Here is a 17,953-nt window from a genome sequence, read left to right on the forward strand (position 1 = left end):
ATGAGACATGGGAAAGAGTACTAATTAAGAATAAGGAAGATGATTGATGCAGAGCAGCGTTGAAGGACCAGCAGACATCAGAAACCGTAGTTATGTAATGAGGCTATTTAGTGTAGTCATAAGACTTTTGTTTAGCCAGGCTTAGTAGTCCAGGAAAAGGATTCTCTATGGTAATTCTCCTACCATTTCAAAACCAACCAATGATTTCATTGACAATTTGCAATCTGTTGATTTGTGCATTGCTATTCTGCATATGCCTGGAAATTTTAAAATCCAAAATGTTCATACATTGTATATGGTCAGAAAGAATACAGTGAAAACTAGGCTTTTTGTCAGTTTTGACAAGTATAATCTAAAGTCATGAATTTTAAAAACTTAAATACCATTGGCCAATATCCCGTAAATTTATTTTGTGAATATATATCATCTTTGTTTTCCATGGTGACCATGACAAGATTGTTAAAAACTGAATTTCTAAATAGAATGTTAGGTTTTTGTTTCTCTTATATAGACTGCTATTCCCAAACACTAGTCTGGACCAGTGGTAGAAAGAATTTCCGATGTAATTTGTAACTGATTTGGTTTTCAGGTATATATGTACACATATTTATAGAAAGATCACCTTGTTCTACAAGTAGAATTATGAGCTAGCTTAATTTTATATAACAAAAAAAAATATATCCAAGAATTTATTTAGATCTTCTGCAGGCCTAGAAAATGTTAGCTGCTTTTCTAAACCATAAACTTCTGAATCTTAAAAGAAAATATTTCAAAACTTAAACTTGCCCAAGGTGGCCTTGTATAGATATATATGTATGGGTTTAAAAAAATGACCTCATATGGGATCCACATTTACCATCTACTGTCTCCTACGTACATATGACACTTGGGGCAGTTTTAGCCTATTCTAGGATACAAGAATATATCTACCTTTCTTATTAATTAATTTATTACTTTTTTTTTTTAGAGACAAGTCTCCATGTTGCTTAGGCTGACCTTGAATTCCTGGGTTCAGGCAATCTTCTTGCCTCAGCCTCCTGAGTAGCTGGGACTACAGGGACACACCACTGTGCTCAGTACCTATCTTTCCTTTTAAATCACACTTCCTGATTTTTTTTAATTTTCAGCACATATCCTAATCTTTCCTGAGTCAAAGCAATAGTAACATTTCCCTATTTTTGCAAAATTCACAGATGTACTATTATGTCTATCTAATAGCATGAGCAATATGGACATTTAACCTGGTTATTGCCTAGTTGGTAGAAAATAAGTGTACTTGTAGTACTAACACTATGCCTGATTCACCATTTTGCTTTTATATTGCCTTTACAATGTCATTTTTCTCATTCTGTTACTGGCAATTTAGTTTTAAAGCATCATTGTTTTAAAAACATTCAAAATAAAAATTGAAGTACATTTTCATGTTTACAATGGGATCAAATACGGTGTTGTGTACATAAAAGAAACAAAATAGATCCTCTTAGCCCAAGGATATGGTACCAAAGTTTAAATAGATGAGAAATAACACAGTAATAAAGCATATGTGTAAATTTTTTCAGTGGTATTAAAATAGAGAACATATTGATAGAATTCTCTGATATTTATTCAGTTATGCCAAATGAACCATAGGCTATTCAAAAACACGGTGTGTTTTAGATGTTATTTTATTTTTAAAAATTAAGGTCAAACAAAGGTATGATTAAGAGTTCTGTGTGACCTACTTGCTCAGCCTTTAGACTGACTCTCCTTCTCTTATACTTCTATTTTCTATATTTGAAATTCAATAGGCTTTTTCCCTGTTTGAGTCATTCAGGTATGTGGAAGGTTGGAAGGAGTTGTTACTGTTTCACAGGTCACTAAATCGGTGTCTGAAAAGAAATACCAATGGCTTTTTAGTGAATAAGAAATGTTAGATAGTAGATAAATATTTTTTTCTAGAAAGCAAATTATACTATTATTCTGGACCAATTAAAGTTTTAACTTAATTGTTTATAGATAGATGTGGAAAAAAAAGAAAAAGACTTATTCTCATTTCAGAGTACAGATCTGCTTATATAGGATACATGATTTTTTTAAAAATTTCAAGTTGACTTTAATTTCCAAATATGTTTTTGTTTGTTTGCTATCAATTGGGGGTTTTTTTGGTCGTTGTTTAAAAAAACTTTTTTTTGAGGTAGAGTCTCGCTCTGTGGCCAGGGCTAGAGTGCCGTGCCATCAGCCTAGCTCACAGCAGCCTCAAACTCCTGGGCTCAAGCCATCCTCCTGCTTCAGCCTCTTGAGTAGCCGGGACTACAGACGTGCGACACCACGCTTGGCTAATTATTTCTAATTTTAGTCGTCTGGCTAATTTTTTCTATTTTTAGTAGAGATGGGGTCTCGCTTTTGCTCAGGCTGGTCCTGAACTCCTGACCTTAAGCCATCCTCCTGTCTCGGCCTCCCAGAGCACTAGGATTACAGGCGTGAGCCACCGCACCCAACTAAAATTTCTTTCTTTTTCTTTCTTTCTTTTTTTTTTTTTTTGAGACGGAGTCTCACACTGTAGCCCAGGCTGGAGTGCAATGGCGTGATCGTAGTTCACTGTAACCTGGAATTCCTGGGCTCAAGTGATCCTCCTGCCTCAGCCTCATGAGTAGCTAGGACTACAGGAGCATAACACTATAGTCAGCTAATTTTTTTTTTTTTTCAATTTCATAGAGACACAATCTTGCTTTGCTGTGCAGGCTGGTCTTGAACTCCTGGGCGCAAGTGATCCTCCTGCCATGGCCTTCCAAAGTGCTGGGATTACAAGCTAGAGCCACCATGCCCAGCCTATCAATTGTTTATGCTCATAAAGTATTATTTTAATATCAGATTAATTAAAATACAGCTAGAGGTAACTCAGGTACAACCCATTTTCAAGAAAGAATTTTAATTCCAATAAAGGAATGGGTTTTTGATTAGCTGTGCTATATACTTTGTCTTTTTAGTGTGGATAAGTAAGATTTGATTGCACAGGTGTGGTCATTTATTTATTGAACATCCTTATGTGCTCCAGTGATCTACCTAATTTGGATTTCTTTTTGTTGTTGTTTTCTCCTCAAATTCCTTTTTACCATCTTTTTGTTGTTTTTAAAGATTGCAAGACGTTCTGTGTTTTTCTTTCAAAAAAGTTAGTCTTAGACATAGAAGTTAATTTTACTGATTATTTATTTATTTATTTATTTTTGGAGACAAAGTCTCACTCTTTTGCCCTGGCTAGAGTGCCGTGGCGTCAGCCTAGCTCACAACAACCTCAAACTCCTGGGCTTAAGCAATCCCTTCTGCCTCAGCCTCCCAAGTAGCTGGGACTACAGGCATGCACCACCATGCCCAACTAATTTTTTCTATGTATTTTTAGTTGTCCCGATAATTTCTTTCTATTTTTTTTTTTTTTTTTAGTAGAGACGGGGTCTCACTCTTGCTCAGACTGGTCTCAAACTCCTGACCTCAAGCAATCCTTCCCCCTCGGCCTCCTAGAGTGCTAGGATTACAGGCATGAGCCACTGCGCCCGGCCGTGATTTTTTTAAAATAATAAATCAACATTTTCATTATTGTTTAATAAATGAGAAGTGAAATATATATGGCAGGTCTTCTGATATGCTTTATCAGCTTAAAGGCAAATGAGACACCCTCATTGACTTCAGTGAGCTCAATAATTTTTTTTAAGTGTTCGTATGTTGTAAACTGAAGGACTTCAGGAGGACCCATGAATCCTTTCAAAATATATACAAAAATTTGTGGTGTCTATATGTTTATGTTTTTCTGGGGAGATGGTCCATCGATTTCATCCGATTTTTAAAAGACTCTTGATTACCTAGAAAAGCTAAAAGAGGTAGAACACATCTAACTGTAATTTAATACAATAAGTGTTATAATAAGAATAAAAAGAATGAACTCTTGGACTTTAGCATAGAGTGAACATTGGGGCCTACCTACCATATTCGAGGTCCTACATAAGGACCCATTTGATATAGGTCCTAGGGCCAAGTTTGCCTTGTTCCATGCTACATCTCTTACATGTAATATAGTGACCATTATGTAGTGACATTTTCACAGTATAGGTATTGGTAGTGGTAAATAGATGGATGGGTTTTTTTGAAGATAAATTAATGAAGGGACTATTTGTAGAGGTGTGGGCATGGTTTAAGGTAACCAAAATAAGATGAGGAATCACCTAGGGATTAGCAATTGTTGGAAACTGTTATCCACCCAGATGAAGGGGCAAGGATGGGAAGTGCGTTCCAGAACTCAGTGAGAGTTGGAGGTATGGAAGAGGAGCCACCCCAGCAGGAGCTGTGTCCAAAGAGGAAACAAGGCAGGGAAGAAATAAGGAGAATAAACGGTGCCATTATTTCTCTCTCCTTCTACCCTTTGTTTTTCTGCCGATGCTTCGTCTCACTGGCAAAATCTAACCAGAAGCTAGAGGTATAGTGAGTCCCTAGAGATAAGGAGAGGCAGACAAGAGTAGAGGGCGGATCTGGGGGGACTAATGGAGAATAATCAGCAGAGTCCTCGATACTTACTTATTGAATTAAATTGAACTTATTTATTTATTTATTTTTTTATTTCAGCTTATTATGGGGGTACAAAAGTTCAGGTTATATATATTGCCCATGTCCCACCCATCCCCCCGAGTCAGAGCTTCAAGCGTGTCCATTCCCCAGACAGTGTGCCTGGCGCTCACCATGTAGTTATACCTCCATCCCCTCCCCCCACCCCCCACCTCCCCGAGTCAGCACCTTCAAGCATGACCATTCCCCAGACGGTGCACAACAGACTCATCATGTAGGCATACACCCATCCCCTCCCCCCACCCCCTGCTTCAGTTTGATACCCAATTGGTATCATTCCCCAACGTGCATTTAGGTGATGATCAGGGAAACCAGTTTTCTGGTGAGTACATGTGATGCTTGTTTTTCCATTCTTGGGATACTTCACTTAATATAATGGGTTCCAACTCTCTCCAGGAGAACCAAAGAGATGTCGTATCTCCGTTATTTCTTATAGCTGAGTAATACTCTATGGTATACATATACCACAATTTACTAATCCATTCATGAATTGATGGGCATTTGGGTTGTTTCCACATCTTTGCAATTGTGAATTGTGCTGCTATAAACATTCGGGTACAGGTGTCTTTGTCATAGAATGACTTTTGTTCCTTTGGGTAGATGCCCAATAATGGGATTGCTGGATCGAATAGTAGTCTACTTGAATCTGTTTAAGGTATCTCCATAATGCTTTGCACAGGGGTTGCACTAGTTTGCAGTCCCACCAGCAGTGTATGAGTGTTCCTGTCTCTCCGCGTCCACGCCAACATGTGTTGTTTTGGGACTTTTTGATAAAGGCCATTCTCACTGGAGTTAAGTGATATCTCATTGTGGTTTTGATTTGCATTTCCCTGATGATTAGGGATGTTGAGCATTTTCTCATATGTTTGTTAGCCATTCTTATATCTTCTTTTGAAAAATTTCTATTGATGTCATTTGCCCACTTTTTGATAGGGTTGTTTGATTTTTTTCTTGCTGATTTTCCTGAGTTCTAAATAGATTCTTGTTATCAGTCCTTTATCTGATGTGTAGTATGCGAAAATTTTTTCCCATTCTGTAGGTTGTCTGTTTATTCTCGTGACTGTTTCTTTGGCTGTGCAGAAGCTTTTATTGTGAAATGTAACTTAGCCTTACATATTATTAGAATAAAGTGAAAAATGAGCAAATGCTTAATGGTGGTTTTCTTATATGCCTTTAGTCCTTGAAGTAAAAATCACTTTGGAATTGTAGAGGCAACTATTTGTCTCATATATTTTGAATAGTTAAAATAGTAAAAATGATGAAATTATTATTAATCTATAAAAAAATTTAATTATTGTAGAATAACTCAACTTTTTCAAATATGCATGTTTCAAAATGTGAAAAATTGGTGCTTTTCACCTAGGGAAGACCAATTCATTTTCTAGGGCCTACCTCAAAAACTGCTTCTCTGAATCTTCTCTTGTTCAAATTTAAGGGTTATAGAACTTTGTTTGTACTTCCATTATACTACTTATATTCATGAGTAGTTAGTTATTTCTATTGATATTAAAAGAAGTTCACATTTACTGATTGTTTAACATGTGCCAAACTACTGTGCTTAGTCCTTTACATATATTCTTACAGTTTATCCTCATAATAACCACAGGAGGTATAGATATTGTTGCTAGGCTCTTGAGATATATCAGTGGACAAAATAAGTTCACAAAGGCCACAAATCTTTATATTCTGATACTATTAGTAATATTTCTACACCCTATTGTTGTCATTAATATTCTCTGGTTACTCTTGAAGTTGAGCACCTTTTCATATGTTATTAATCATTTAGATTTTTTTGTGTGTGAAGTCTCTGACCTAGTCTTTTGCCCATTTTTCTACTAGATTATTTGTCTTTTTATTAATTCAGAGGAATTCTATATGTATATTTGGATATGTGCCCTTTGTCACGTGTGGTAAATGACTTCTGCCATTCTGTGGTAGATTCAAGCTAGGGTATTAAGAACAGGTAGGATTTGGGTAGTCAATAATGAGTATTTCAAGTCAGATGAAAGAATAAAGTTACAAGGGAAGAAAATATAATTCACACATGAAACAGTTGAGTAGTTTGATTGGACTGAGGATAAACCTCAAAATATGTGGCAACAGAGAAGCCCTAGAAAATGCCAAAAATATACCTCAGCAGAGCATTTTCATTAAATCAGTACTTACCTCCTTCTGTTCAGGAACAATTAAGGTTAGACAACCTGAAAGGAACCTTGAAGACTGTTTTGCCTCTCTACGTAGGTAGCTCTAGGCTTTCTTACCTGTGCCAGGGAATGAACTTTCCTTTATTGAAATGGTTCTAGTGTCATTGCCTGGTGAAAAGGTGTCTTACAGCTACACTGAGGGGGAGAAGCCTAGAGGAATTTCCTTCACTTTGTCTATGAAGAGCTCTAGATTTCTCAGAGAGTTATTGAATATTAAAGTCAGAGCACCTTCATGCAGCTGCCCTTGCTGATCTGATGTTTCTCATCACAGAGCCTTCTATTGAAGGTTTGGGGCTTTGATTTCCTAAGACTTGTTATATATTTCCTTACAGAACTTGAAGGCCAATGGCTGAAGGGCTTTTTGGTTTTAGCATCCCTTCAGTCTCAGCCTCCATCCTATGATGTCTGCACCAATGTGAAATGTATCCATTCTGATCTCTAGGGAGATTATTCTAGCTTTTTAGAAGTCTTTACTGAATCTCATAGATTGACCTCTTCTTCCTAAACATTGATCTAAGGTTTTATTAAATTTTTAAATATAGCAGATGATATTGAGCATTGTAAATATAAAATAGGAAGGACAAAATATGTGCCTTTCATCTTCTTAGGAGAGAAATATATTAAACTCATTATTAAAAATAGTCCATAGAAAAATTTTAGCAATAGGTAATATAAAAGCTCTTGGTTAGAATGAATTCAAATATATGGAAATTAAATAAAAATGTAGAATCATTTTAGTTCACTGAAAATTAGCTGGTATAGCAAGCAACAGATAAAATCCCACAGACACTGCATTTTTTTTAAGTTCTATTACTCACAATAGAGCATGAGAAGATGTAGTATTTAATATAGTTATTCTCATTATTAAAAATGATTTACTTTTAAAACCTAATGTGTAACATTCTAAGTGATATTTGTTTTTTCCTCCATAGGCAAGAAGTTTGATAGCTGTAGGACTGGGTGTTGCAGCTCTTGCATTTGCAGGTAAGATAAAGAATACATATCAATACATTGTAGGAAAAATATTACCAGATATCTTTTGCAGTGATTCATGAGTAGACCATAGTATTCTGAGGTTTTGCTTTTCAGACATTATACATTCTCATTCTTTCCACCATTTATAGTTACTGAGCATTTGTCAGTGTAGCAAATCTGGATAACTTTATAGGGAAGAAAATTAATGATACAAAAGCTAGGAAAACCAGCTCCAATAATAGTTGATCTTCTGGCATTTTATTTTGTTGTTTGAGCTATAGTACACTATAAAAAGAAATGAATTTTTCATTTCCAGAAATTCTGTTTGATTTCTTTTTAATAATTTGATTTCCTTAGTAAATCTTTCATTCATCTCCTGCATTGTTTTTGTGGTTTCTTTATGTTGGGTTTCTATTTTCTCTTGTATTTCATTGAGCTTCCTTACAACCCGTATTCGAAATTCTTATGTTATTTCAATCTTTTCATTTTGGTTGGTATCCATTGGTAAGGAGTTATTGTTTTCTTTTGGGGGCTGTCATTTCACTTTAAGTTTTCATTTTTCTGAAGTTCTTTCACTGCTTTCTTCCCATCTGATCTCTCGGTTGAGACCTGGGGGTGCTAGACCTGGCTTACGGGCCTGTCTCCAGGTCTCTGAAGATCAGTCAGTCCCTAAGTGTGCCAGGGACAGGAGTGCTGGTCCTGAGTTGCCTATGGGGTGTTCTAGCAGGTTTTGTGTACCTCTTGGGTTATGTCTGACCTGCTGTCCTCACTTCTTCCCAACAGTGTGTAGTGAGTTAGGTCCCCCTGCTTACTCTTGGTGATGGGAGATAGTACTTGTGAGTACTAATCTGCCAGTCCATTTGCCTAAGTTAGGAGATGCTATGCTTAGTTCTGGGGTTGTTGCTCCTCTCATTGATTGATATTTGCATATTAAAATGAAATTATGTCCTCTGTTCATTAATTAGAAATTTGAAAAAATGTGACTGTCTTTCTGATAAATTTTGAAATGTTTATTAAAATAACATATATGAAGTAAACTATCAATAATTACTGTAGCAAGCACCTTAAAGGTATTGATTGGCTTGGATTATAGAAAATATATTTGCTTTTATTCCTTTGACTATTTAGGTCGCTATGCATTTCAGATCTGGAAACCTCTAGAACAAGTAATTACAGAAACTGCAAAGAAGATTTCAACTCCTGTAAGTTATAATGTGGCTTTAGTTAGAAAACTCATTTTGATTTTTGTTTGTATGACATATTTTATTTTATTTTAATTTTTTAATTTCAGCATATTACAGAGGTACAAATGTTTCGGTTACATATATTGCCTTTGCCCCACCCGAGTCAGAGCTTCAAGCATGTCCATTCCCCCAGACGGTGGGCACCGAACCCATTAGGTGTGTGTATACCCATCCCTTCCTCCCCCCAGTATGACATAGTTTAAAGTAACTCAGAAAATGTCTTGGATTTTGCAACGTTTGTAGAAGTTTACTTCCATCATTATATCATTGGTGAGTTTGTCTAATTTATTGATTTAGTTTAAGTTTCATGTTTCTTAATGTGAAGAAGTTTTAAAAGAAGACACTTTTAAGTGGTCATGTTATTTTAATATCTAGCCTTATTTCTGGTTTTGACATCTAATCATTTTGCTCCATTTAGTAGTATCACATCAACTTTGAGGTAACTAATTTTCCCTGTTGAATTGTTGTTCATTTATTCAATAAACATTTGGTGAGTGCCCACCAATTCCAGTCCCTGTGCCAGGAGTTTGGGATAGCTGGACAAAAGAGACACAGGCCCTGCCCTTGTGGAGCTTGCCCAAGACTATTTTGTCATCTTGAAATTTGAAGCTGGTCTCCTTATCCCAGCACACCTGCCTATCTGAAACATAAAACCACAAGGTTCCAAGCATGAAATCCTGTGGAACTTATTATACATTCTTCTAGCAGCATGATAGCTACTCTGGTGAACTGAAAATAAGTGCAGAATGAATGATAGTATGTATCCAAAAACCTACAGTATGAACTGTGGTTTGTGACCACTGAAGACAATACAGAGAAAACTCAGTGAAGCACTACAGCACAGACATTGACTTCTGGGGAAAAAGAAGCAGATCTGGGATATATCAGCTCAGCTTGCAGCAATTTGAGAATGAATGGCTTGTTTTAGCAAAAGCATCACAGGTTTGTGAGGCTTAGTTAGCCATGAACAATGACAGCACTTTCAAAGGATGACATACTGACAGATAATTAAACTCAGGTTCAAAAGAACTGCAAGTGATTTTGCAGTCCTATAAATACATATCTGTGAGTAGAGGGAGCATGTGTGTATTTCCTGTTTTCATATGTATAGTTTATTTGGCTAAAGTATTGATAGCTATACAGCATTCAGTCAGTAAATATTCATTGAGCACTTACTACATGATGGTAAGAGGTATACTCATGTAATACATTATTGTAGGCAGTGGGATATACTTACACCAGACAAAGAAATTGCCCGCTCGGAGCTTACATTTTAGTGGAGAAAGACAATAAACAAAAGAAGTAAGATTAGGTAATATCTGGAAGTGTTGAGTGCTTTTAAGAAAACCAAATTAGGGAAAGAGGCTGAAGAGTAACAGCAGAGAGGAATCTTTAGATAGGCCAGGTAAAGCCCCTCTGAGAAAATGAGGGAGCAGGTCATGTGGAGGGCCAATGGTTTATATTCGTGGGTTCCTGCAGGGCCAACTGCAGGACTTGAGTATGTGGATTTTGGTACCAGTGGTCCTGGAACCAATCACCCACAGATACCATTGGACGACTGTTTTAGTAGTGATTAACAGCAATTTTTTATTTTCTCTTTGTCTGCTTTTCTGTACACAGCTCCCAAATATTAAGTTTCAGTCCTCAAAATAAGTTCTTTTAGAAAGGTTGTATTGATTATATATATACAGATTGACCTACTCCTCATGAAGGCAGTGTCCTAAGGTGTTAACTTCTGGACCCTAGAGTTTAAGTAGCCTTTTCTGAGACTTCATTTCTACCAGGGCAAAACTGAAAGTAAAAAAATTGCTGAAATACCAATACCTGCTTTTAGGGTTAATGAGCTTTGTGACTGTAGTGGGAATGACAGTTCATGAAACATCATCAGTTTATCTTCCTTATTATGCTGATTCAAAATTTTAGAGCTACCTAAGGTAAATAAAAACTCATAGAAATATTTTTTTCTTGAATAAAGAATTACTCTATGCATTAGAGAATTACAATGCTTATCCCCCCATCCTCCATGTTAACCAGTCATTAGATACAGGCTGCTCCAGGAAGGGGACAGGAGCTTTCTTCAGGTAAGGCAATTCCTGGAGCATCTGACAGCTAGGAGCTATCTGTCAGCAGCAGCCGCAGCATCCCAGGAGTAAGTCCTTTCCTGAAGAGGGATCTGGCCAGCACATAACAGTGTCCTCTTTCATGATTCTTAATTCCTCTTTTTCCCATAGTCCACATTTAATACATCCAGGAAGCATTTAGTTCTGCTTTCAAAATACAGCCAGATCTGACTCCTTTGTACCACTTCCTCTGCCACCACCTTAGTCCATAGCACCGTCATCTATTGCCTGGATTATTGTTATGATATCTTAACTGGTCTCCTGCTTCTACCTTCCCACCTTTGTATTTTTCACGTAGCAGTTAGAGAAATCCTTTGAAAACAGTCAGATTGTGTTACTCCTGTGCTCTGGCTTCTCTTCCCACTTAAAATAAAATCCTCAACTCTTTCCATTGCTTACAACCCTCCACAATCTGGCCCCGATTACCTCTCTAATCTACCTCTCCTCATTGTTCTCGTCTCTCCAGCCAAACTAAAACCTTTAGGTCCAGTTTCCCAGCCTTTCCTGACTTGCCTGTCTGCTATACTGATGTACTCCCCACTATGTCAATTCCTCCTCCTTTCCCTGTCGGCCAGTCTAGTAGGCAAAACGTCTGACGTATCACCATCAAATGATTTGGTCAAGGATATCCAGTGAGAAAAGTACTATAGGGCTTAGAAAAAGTTCAAGCGTTTTATTTCTGTCAGTCTCTTTTGTTCCTTCAGATGTATCTCAGTGTTGAAAAATTCGTGTTTTGAAGTGAAAAAAAATCGTTAATGTTTTTTAAGTATGCTTTGTCAAAGTTTCTTGAAAAGGATCATTGTTTGGTGATTTCCCTCCCCCCAACACACACACACAATTTCAAGTTGACTTCTACTAAAATGCATTACTCTTGTTGCAGCTACGTGATGAGATTGAGGTCATGCCACCTCATGCATGGAACTAATTATTTCTTGCTCTTTCTTTCCTTTACAGAGCCTTTCATCCTACTATAAAGGAGGATTTGAACAGAAAATGAGTAGGCGAGAAGCTAGTCTTATTTTAGGTGTAAGGTAGGTGTGCTGCATAAGTATTATTGTGTTCTGTGGCCAAGCTTGTCTTAAAAAAGGAGAAAATGTTACAAGAAAGTTATACTTTTGTTTAAAATTCTGAGTAGGAGGCAGAGGGGAAAATATCAAATTTTTACATTTTAAAGCCTCAAATCTAAGAGAGTATACCGCTCCACCTAAAAACATCAGGCAAAGTTGTGATGTGTCTTTATTCTTTAATAAGGAGTTATAATATTTGAATACTAAAGTTTCAAATCAGTCAATCAAAATATCCTTTATTGTGATACTGAGTTCTCTCTGGACTCAGTTTTATAATTTGACATGTATCATATTTTTAATTGTAATTCAGGATCTATTTCACAGTTCTTTTCTACTTCCACAAATTGACAGCTAGCATATTTTATTATATTTGTTTCACCTCAGTATCCATTTATTGTCCAACTTTGGACAGTATAGGAGAAAGTTAATGATATTGTATGATTGCCGTGTGATATCATTTAACATTTAATGTTAAGAATATTTTCTCCCACCATAGATTGATCATCAGCTGTATTCATTTCTTTACCTTATATTCCTTTAGAGCCTACTCTCAAATTTATGTGAGAGTTAGTTGTAGTAGTTCACACAACAAATCTTCTGGTGATTTAATCAACACAAGCAGAATAGATAATAAAGTCCTATATTGACAAAAACAATTTTAATCTTTTGTGATCAGCAGATTTTCATTTTTTAATTTATTTTAAAAAATTTTTAATCCCCAATATGATAGTATAGCAGATTTTTTTAAAGCAAAAACATTTTATTATTTCTTATAACCTAGCAAAAAACAAAAGAGTGTGGGTGGGAGGCTCAATTTAGCTTACAGCTTTATTTAAATCTAAGAGAGACACGATCTCTCCTCATCAGAGAATAGAAAATGGGAAATGATTTTAAGCAAGAAAACCAAATTAGGAAGTTAGCTATATTAGTAACTATTCCTTGCTTATTATTATGGAGAATAGCATTGATATTTTTGAATGTTTATTGTCCTCCCATAGTATCCCATTCATAGTCTTGAAATGTGAATAGGAAGATACCATAAAACAGAAAGGTTTTTGAGGATATCCTTTAATATCATCCAAGGCACTTCAGTTGTTAGGACAGATAGTTAGGAGCTGACTATGTTTTTGAGTTCTCTTAAGATACCTGCCCCAAGAATCCAAGTGCCTATCAGTACACGAGTGTATTAATAAAATGTGGTATATGTATACCATGGAGTACTACTCAGCCATAAAAAATGGTGAACTGTATGGAACTGGAGGCCATTCGTCTAAGTGAATTATCATAAGAATGGAAAAACAATCACCACATGTACTCACCATTAAATTGGAACTAATCAATCAACACTTATGTGCACATATGGAAATAACACTCATTGGAAATCAAGCAGGTGGGAGAGGGGAGGAGGGGATGGGTAAATTCACATCTCACAGGTATAATGCACACTATCTGGGGGTGGGCACATTTATAACTTTGACTCAAACAGTACAAAAGCAATTGATGTAGCCAAAATGTTTGTACCCCCATAATATTCTGAAATAAAAAAAAAAGATACATGATTATAAAGATTTTGGTTACGAAGGTTATAATGGTTCAAAACTGAAAACTATACAAAATTCAGTGGTTAAGAGCACAGACTCTGGTATCAAGTAGATCTGGTATGAATACCAGTTTTACCACCTGCTAAATGGTTGACCTCAGTTTCATCATCTTTAAAATAAGATAGAGATAATATATTAGTTTCAACTGCATAGGGATGCCATGAAGTCTAAGTTATATAACACAAATGAAATTCTTAATACAAAACATGGCAATTAGTAACTACTCTATAAACATCAGCCAAGCAAAGCAGATCCTTATTCTGATTCTGCTGCTTAGCTGTTGTATTGTATGATCTTGGTCAAGCTTTTTATTTATTTATTTATTTTAGCTTATCTGCACTTTTAGTTTCTTCAATTTTGAATTGGGATTAACAATATTCTGCCTTGTTGGAATAATATAAGAATGATAGATGATACCTTTTTCTACAAGTGCCTACCAAATAACAGGTACTTCAAAAAATGTTGGGTCCTTTCCCTTCCCATCTCTATCATGAGTGCAAAGGCTAGATATTTGCCCCTAGCACATTAAATGGAAAGGTAAAACCTATCTTGCTTTCCTCTACCCCTTTCTTTCACAATGTTGATTATGATAAGATATGTTAAGATGTGAATACATCACTATGATATCATTTTCTACGATCATTGAATCTAAACTGTGTGGAGTACATTAACAAGTAGATGAAGGCAAAATGGAGCTGATCCTGTTGATGATCTATTAAAAAATACTCTGTATGTGCTATTTGATGATTCTATACATTCTTCCATATTGCATTTAATATGTGATTGTTTGCTAAAATGAGTATTTGAATCTTTGCTTTAGGTTTTTCCTTGCAAGAGAATAGTTTTCTACACTATAATTCATGTTTATAACAAAAAGCCTAAATTTTTATTGAGCTGCCCAGGAATACTATTGTTATACCTAGTACAATTAAGTCCTCACTTAACATTGTCGATAGGTGACTGTGACTTTAAGCAAAACAACATATAACAACACCAATTATGTTTTTCTCGTCAATGTTATAATGAAACGACACTGAAGGAAAAAAAACGTTATTCAAGGACCTGCTATAAGTCATTCGCTTAAAGTTGCAGTTTTCAAGAACCTATCGACAACGTTAAATGAGGACTTACTGTATTGTCTTAAGTGATCACATTTGTGATTTTCAAACTTTCTGAAAACTTGTGTGGAGCTATTTAAACTAAATATTACTCAAAAGCCCAATAGTAAAAAAAGTAAAAGATGAAACCAAAACTGGTCCATTTGCCACAGGGTTGGGGGACACCGCTCAGTCCCACACACCTCACTGCCAGCCAGATGCATTCCAGGGAGCACAGTTTGAAATCTCTGGTCGAGGGAACATGACATTTAAAGTTACATTTTCAATTTCATAGTAAAAGTGTATATACTGGAGTTATATCATCGCAGCTATACTAAGTTTAAAACCTAGGATTCTCTCATCTTTTCTAATTTTTACAGTGACAAACAAATGTATTAAAATGTATTACGGTCCTAGAGACTTAATATAGTAATGGCAAAAAGGTAATAAACCCAGCAGGCAAGCGAGAATGCTTCCCCTCAACCCCAAAGCTCACCACTAGGAGTCTGATAATTATTATCTTAGAAACAGAATGTTTTGAATGCTCATACTTGCACATAAGAACTTTCCTTGCTCGTATTTGTTACTTTAATCTACTTCAGTGATTGGCAGACCTCAGTGTTTGTAATACTTTATGGAGTTTTATGTATAAAACCATATGCACTATTTTTTATAGGCTGTGTAATTGATTTTCAAGGATAATTTTTGCTGAAGTGATTTTCAGATTTTCATTTGCGCAATTAAAACTTAGTATCTAGACTAATATGCAACTTACTGTACATATATCCTCAAAAAATGTACAGTGCAAATTTGGATTTTTGGTGAATTTTTATCTTATCTAGTGGGCCTCATTAGCTAGCTAGATCACTAGCTAGCTAAACCAAGAAAAGATTCAAATAAGTGCAATGAGAAATAAAATTGACATTACAATTGATACCAGAGAGATACAAAAGATCATCAGCAACTACTATGAACATCTCTACACTCACAAACTAGAAAACCTAGAGGGAATGGATAAATTCCTGGAAATATAAAACCTCCCAAGATTCAACCAGGAAGAAATAGAAATCCTGAACAGACAGTAATAAGTAGTACGATTGAATCAGTAATAAACAATTTCCCAAGAAAAATATGCCCGAAGATTACATGAATTTGCAGCTGAATTCTGCCAGACATACAAAGAACTGCTACCAGTTCTTTCTAATGGAAACTGTTCCAAAAAATTGAGGAGGAGGGAATCCTCCCTAACTCGTTCTGTGAAGCCAGTGTCACCCTGATACCAAAGCCAGGCAAGGACGCAACAACAAAAACAAACAAACTACAGACCAACATCCTTGATGAACATAGATGCAAAAATCCTCAACAAAATACTAGCAAACAGAATCCAACAGCACATCAAAAAGATAATACATCACAATCACATGGGTTTTATTACAGGGATGCAAGGATGGTTCACTATATGCAAATAAATAAATATGATTCACCACATAAACAGAATTAAAAACAAAAATCATATGATCATTTCAATAGATGCAGAAAAAGCATTTGATAAAATTTAGCATCCTTCATGATAAAAGTCCTCAAGAAACTAGGCATAAAGGCTCATACTTCAGAATAGTAAAAACCATCCATATATGTGGCAGACCCATAGCCAACATCATATTGAATGGGGAAAAGTTGAAATCATTCCCACTAAGAATTGGAACAAGGTTGCCCATTGTCACCACTTCTATTCCACATAATCCTAGAATTCCTAGCCAGAACAGTCAAGCAAGAGAAAGAAATAAAGGGCATCCAAATTGGAAAAGAGGAAGTCAAATTGTCTCATTTGCTGATGATACGATATACCTAGAAAACCCTAAAGACTCCTCCAGAAGACTCCTTGCTTTGATAAATGAATTCAGTAAAGTTTCAGGATACAAAGTCAGCGTACATAAATCAGTAGCATTTTTTATACCAATAATGACCACTCAATTCCATTTATAATAGCTACAAAAATAAAATAAAATACCTAGGAATACATTTAACCAAGGAAGTAAAAGATCTCTATAAGGAAAATACAAAATAATGATGAAAGAAATTGTAGATGACACAAACAGATGGAAAAACATTCCAGGCTCATGGATTGGAGGAATCAATATCATTAAAATGACCATAACTTTGAGTATCTACAGATTCAATACAATTCCTAACAAAATACCAATATCATTTTTCACAGAATTAGAGAAACAATCCTAAAATTCGTATAAAACCGAAAAAGAGCCCAAATAGCCAAAGCAATCCCAAGTAGAAAGAACAAAGCTAGAAGCATCACATTACCTGACTTCAAATTATACTGCAAGGCTATAGTAACTCCAAACCAGCATGGTACAGGTATAAAAATAGATCCATTCATCTCATGGAACAGAATGGAGAACTCAGAAAGAAAGCCACATACCTACAACCAATTGTTTTTCATTTCTTAATAGGCAGTTAAACAGTATAGTGTTCATATCCCTGACACAATGTTTAATGGTTACATTCTCAAAATTCAGTGGTCTTTGTAACTAGACAATGTTTGATTGTCTATCAGGGAGTTACCTACAAGCCAAACAATAGTTTGATTTGGTCCCCCAAAGACTTCTGTAAACAGACAAAAGGTATACCCATAAGTCCTTATATGAAAAGACTTATCCATTTTATTCATGAAAGGATATTTTATGTGCTTATTAAGCAATTAATAGCACATTTTAACATGCTTAGTGAACTGGCATTTACCCAAAGATTAGAGGTGGCAAGGAACTGCTAAAGACTAGAACACTAACAAAATCAATGACAGCTGATAGCAAGGGAGAGGCACTATTCAAAACAGACAGAAGAAGCAAACCACTACAGACCTTGAGTTTCTTTGTGTTTAATTGATATCATGATAATGCTCTGAGTCATTCAAGAAATGTTAAAGTAGGTTATTCATATTATACTTTATTTTTTAAAAGTAGGAAATATATAATAAATTTTCATAAGCATCCTTTTCATCACTAATAACAACTACTATTTGAACACTGACTATGCTAGG

At 35.6% G+C, this 17,953-nt stretch overlaps 1 protein-coding gene across 1 annotated transcript in view; it reads left to right on the forward strand.

Moving 5' to 3' along the window:
- Positions 1 to 17,953, forward strand: part of DNAJC15 (DnaJ heat shock protein family (Hsp40) member C15) — a 63,329-nt gene that overhangs the window by 20,457 nt on the left and 24,919 nt on the right. The window contains exons 2-4 of the mRNA XM_045566637.1: positions 7,727 to 7,778; positions 8,898 to 8,971; positions 12,088 to 12,164. Of these exons, the coding sequence (XP_045422593.1) occupies positions 7,727 to 7,778; positions 8,898 to 8,971; positions 12,088 to 12,164 (203 nt within the window). The remainder of the gene's footprint in view (positions 1 to 7,726; positions 7,779 to 8,897; positions 8,972 to 12,087; positions 12,165 to 17,953) is intronic.

Source organism: Lemur catta, chromosome 13 (genome assembly GCF_020740605.2).
Source record: "Lemur catta isolate mLemCat1 chromosome 13, mLemCat1.pri, whole genome shotgun sequence".
Classification (NCBI taxonomy): domain Eukaryota; kingdom Metazoa; phylum Chordata; class Mammalia; order Primates; family Lemuridae; genus Lemur; species Lemur catta.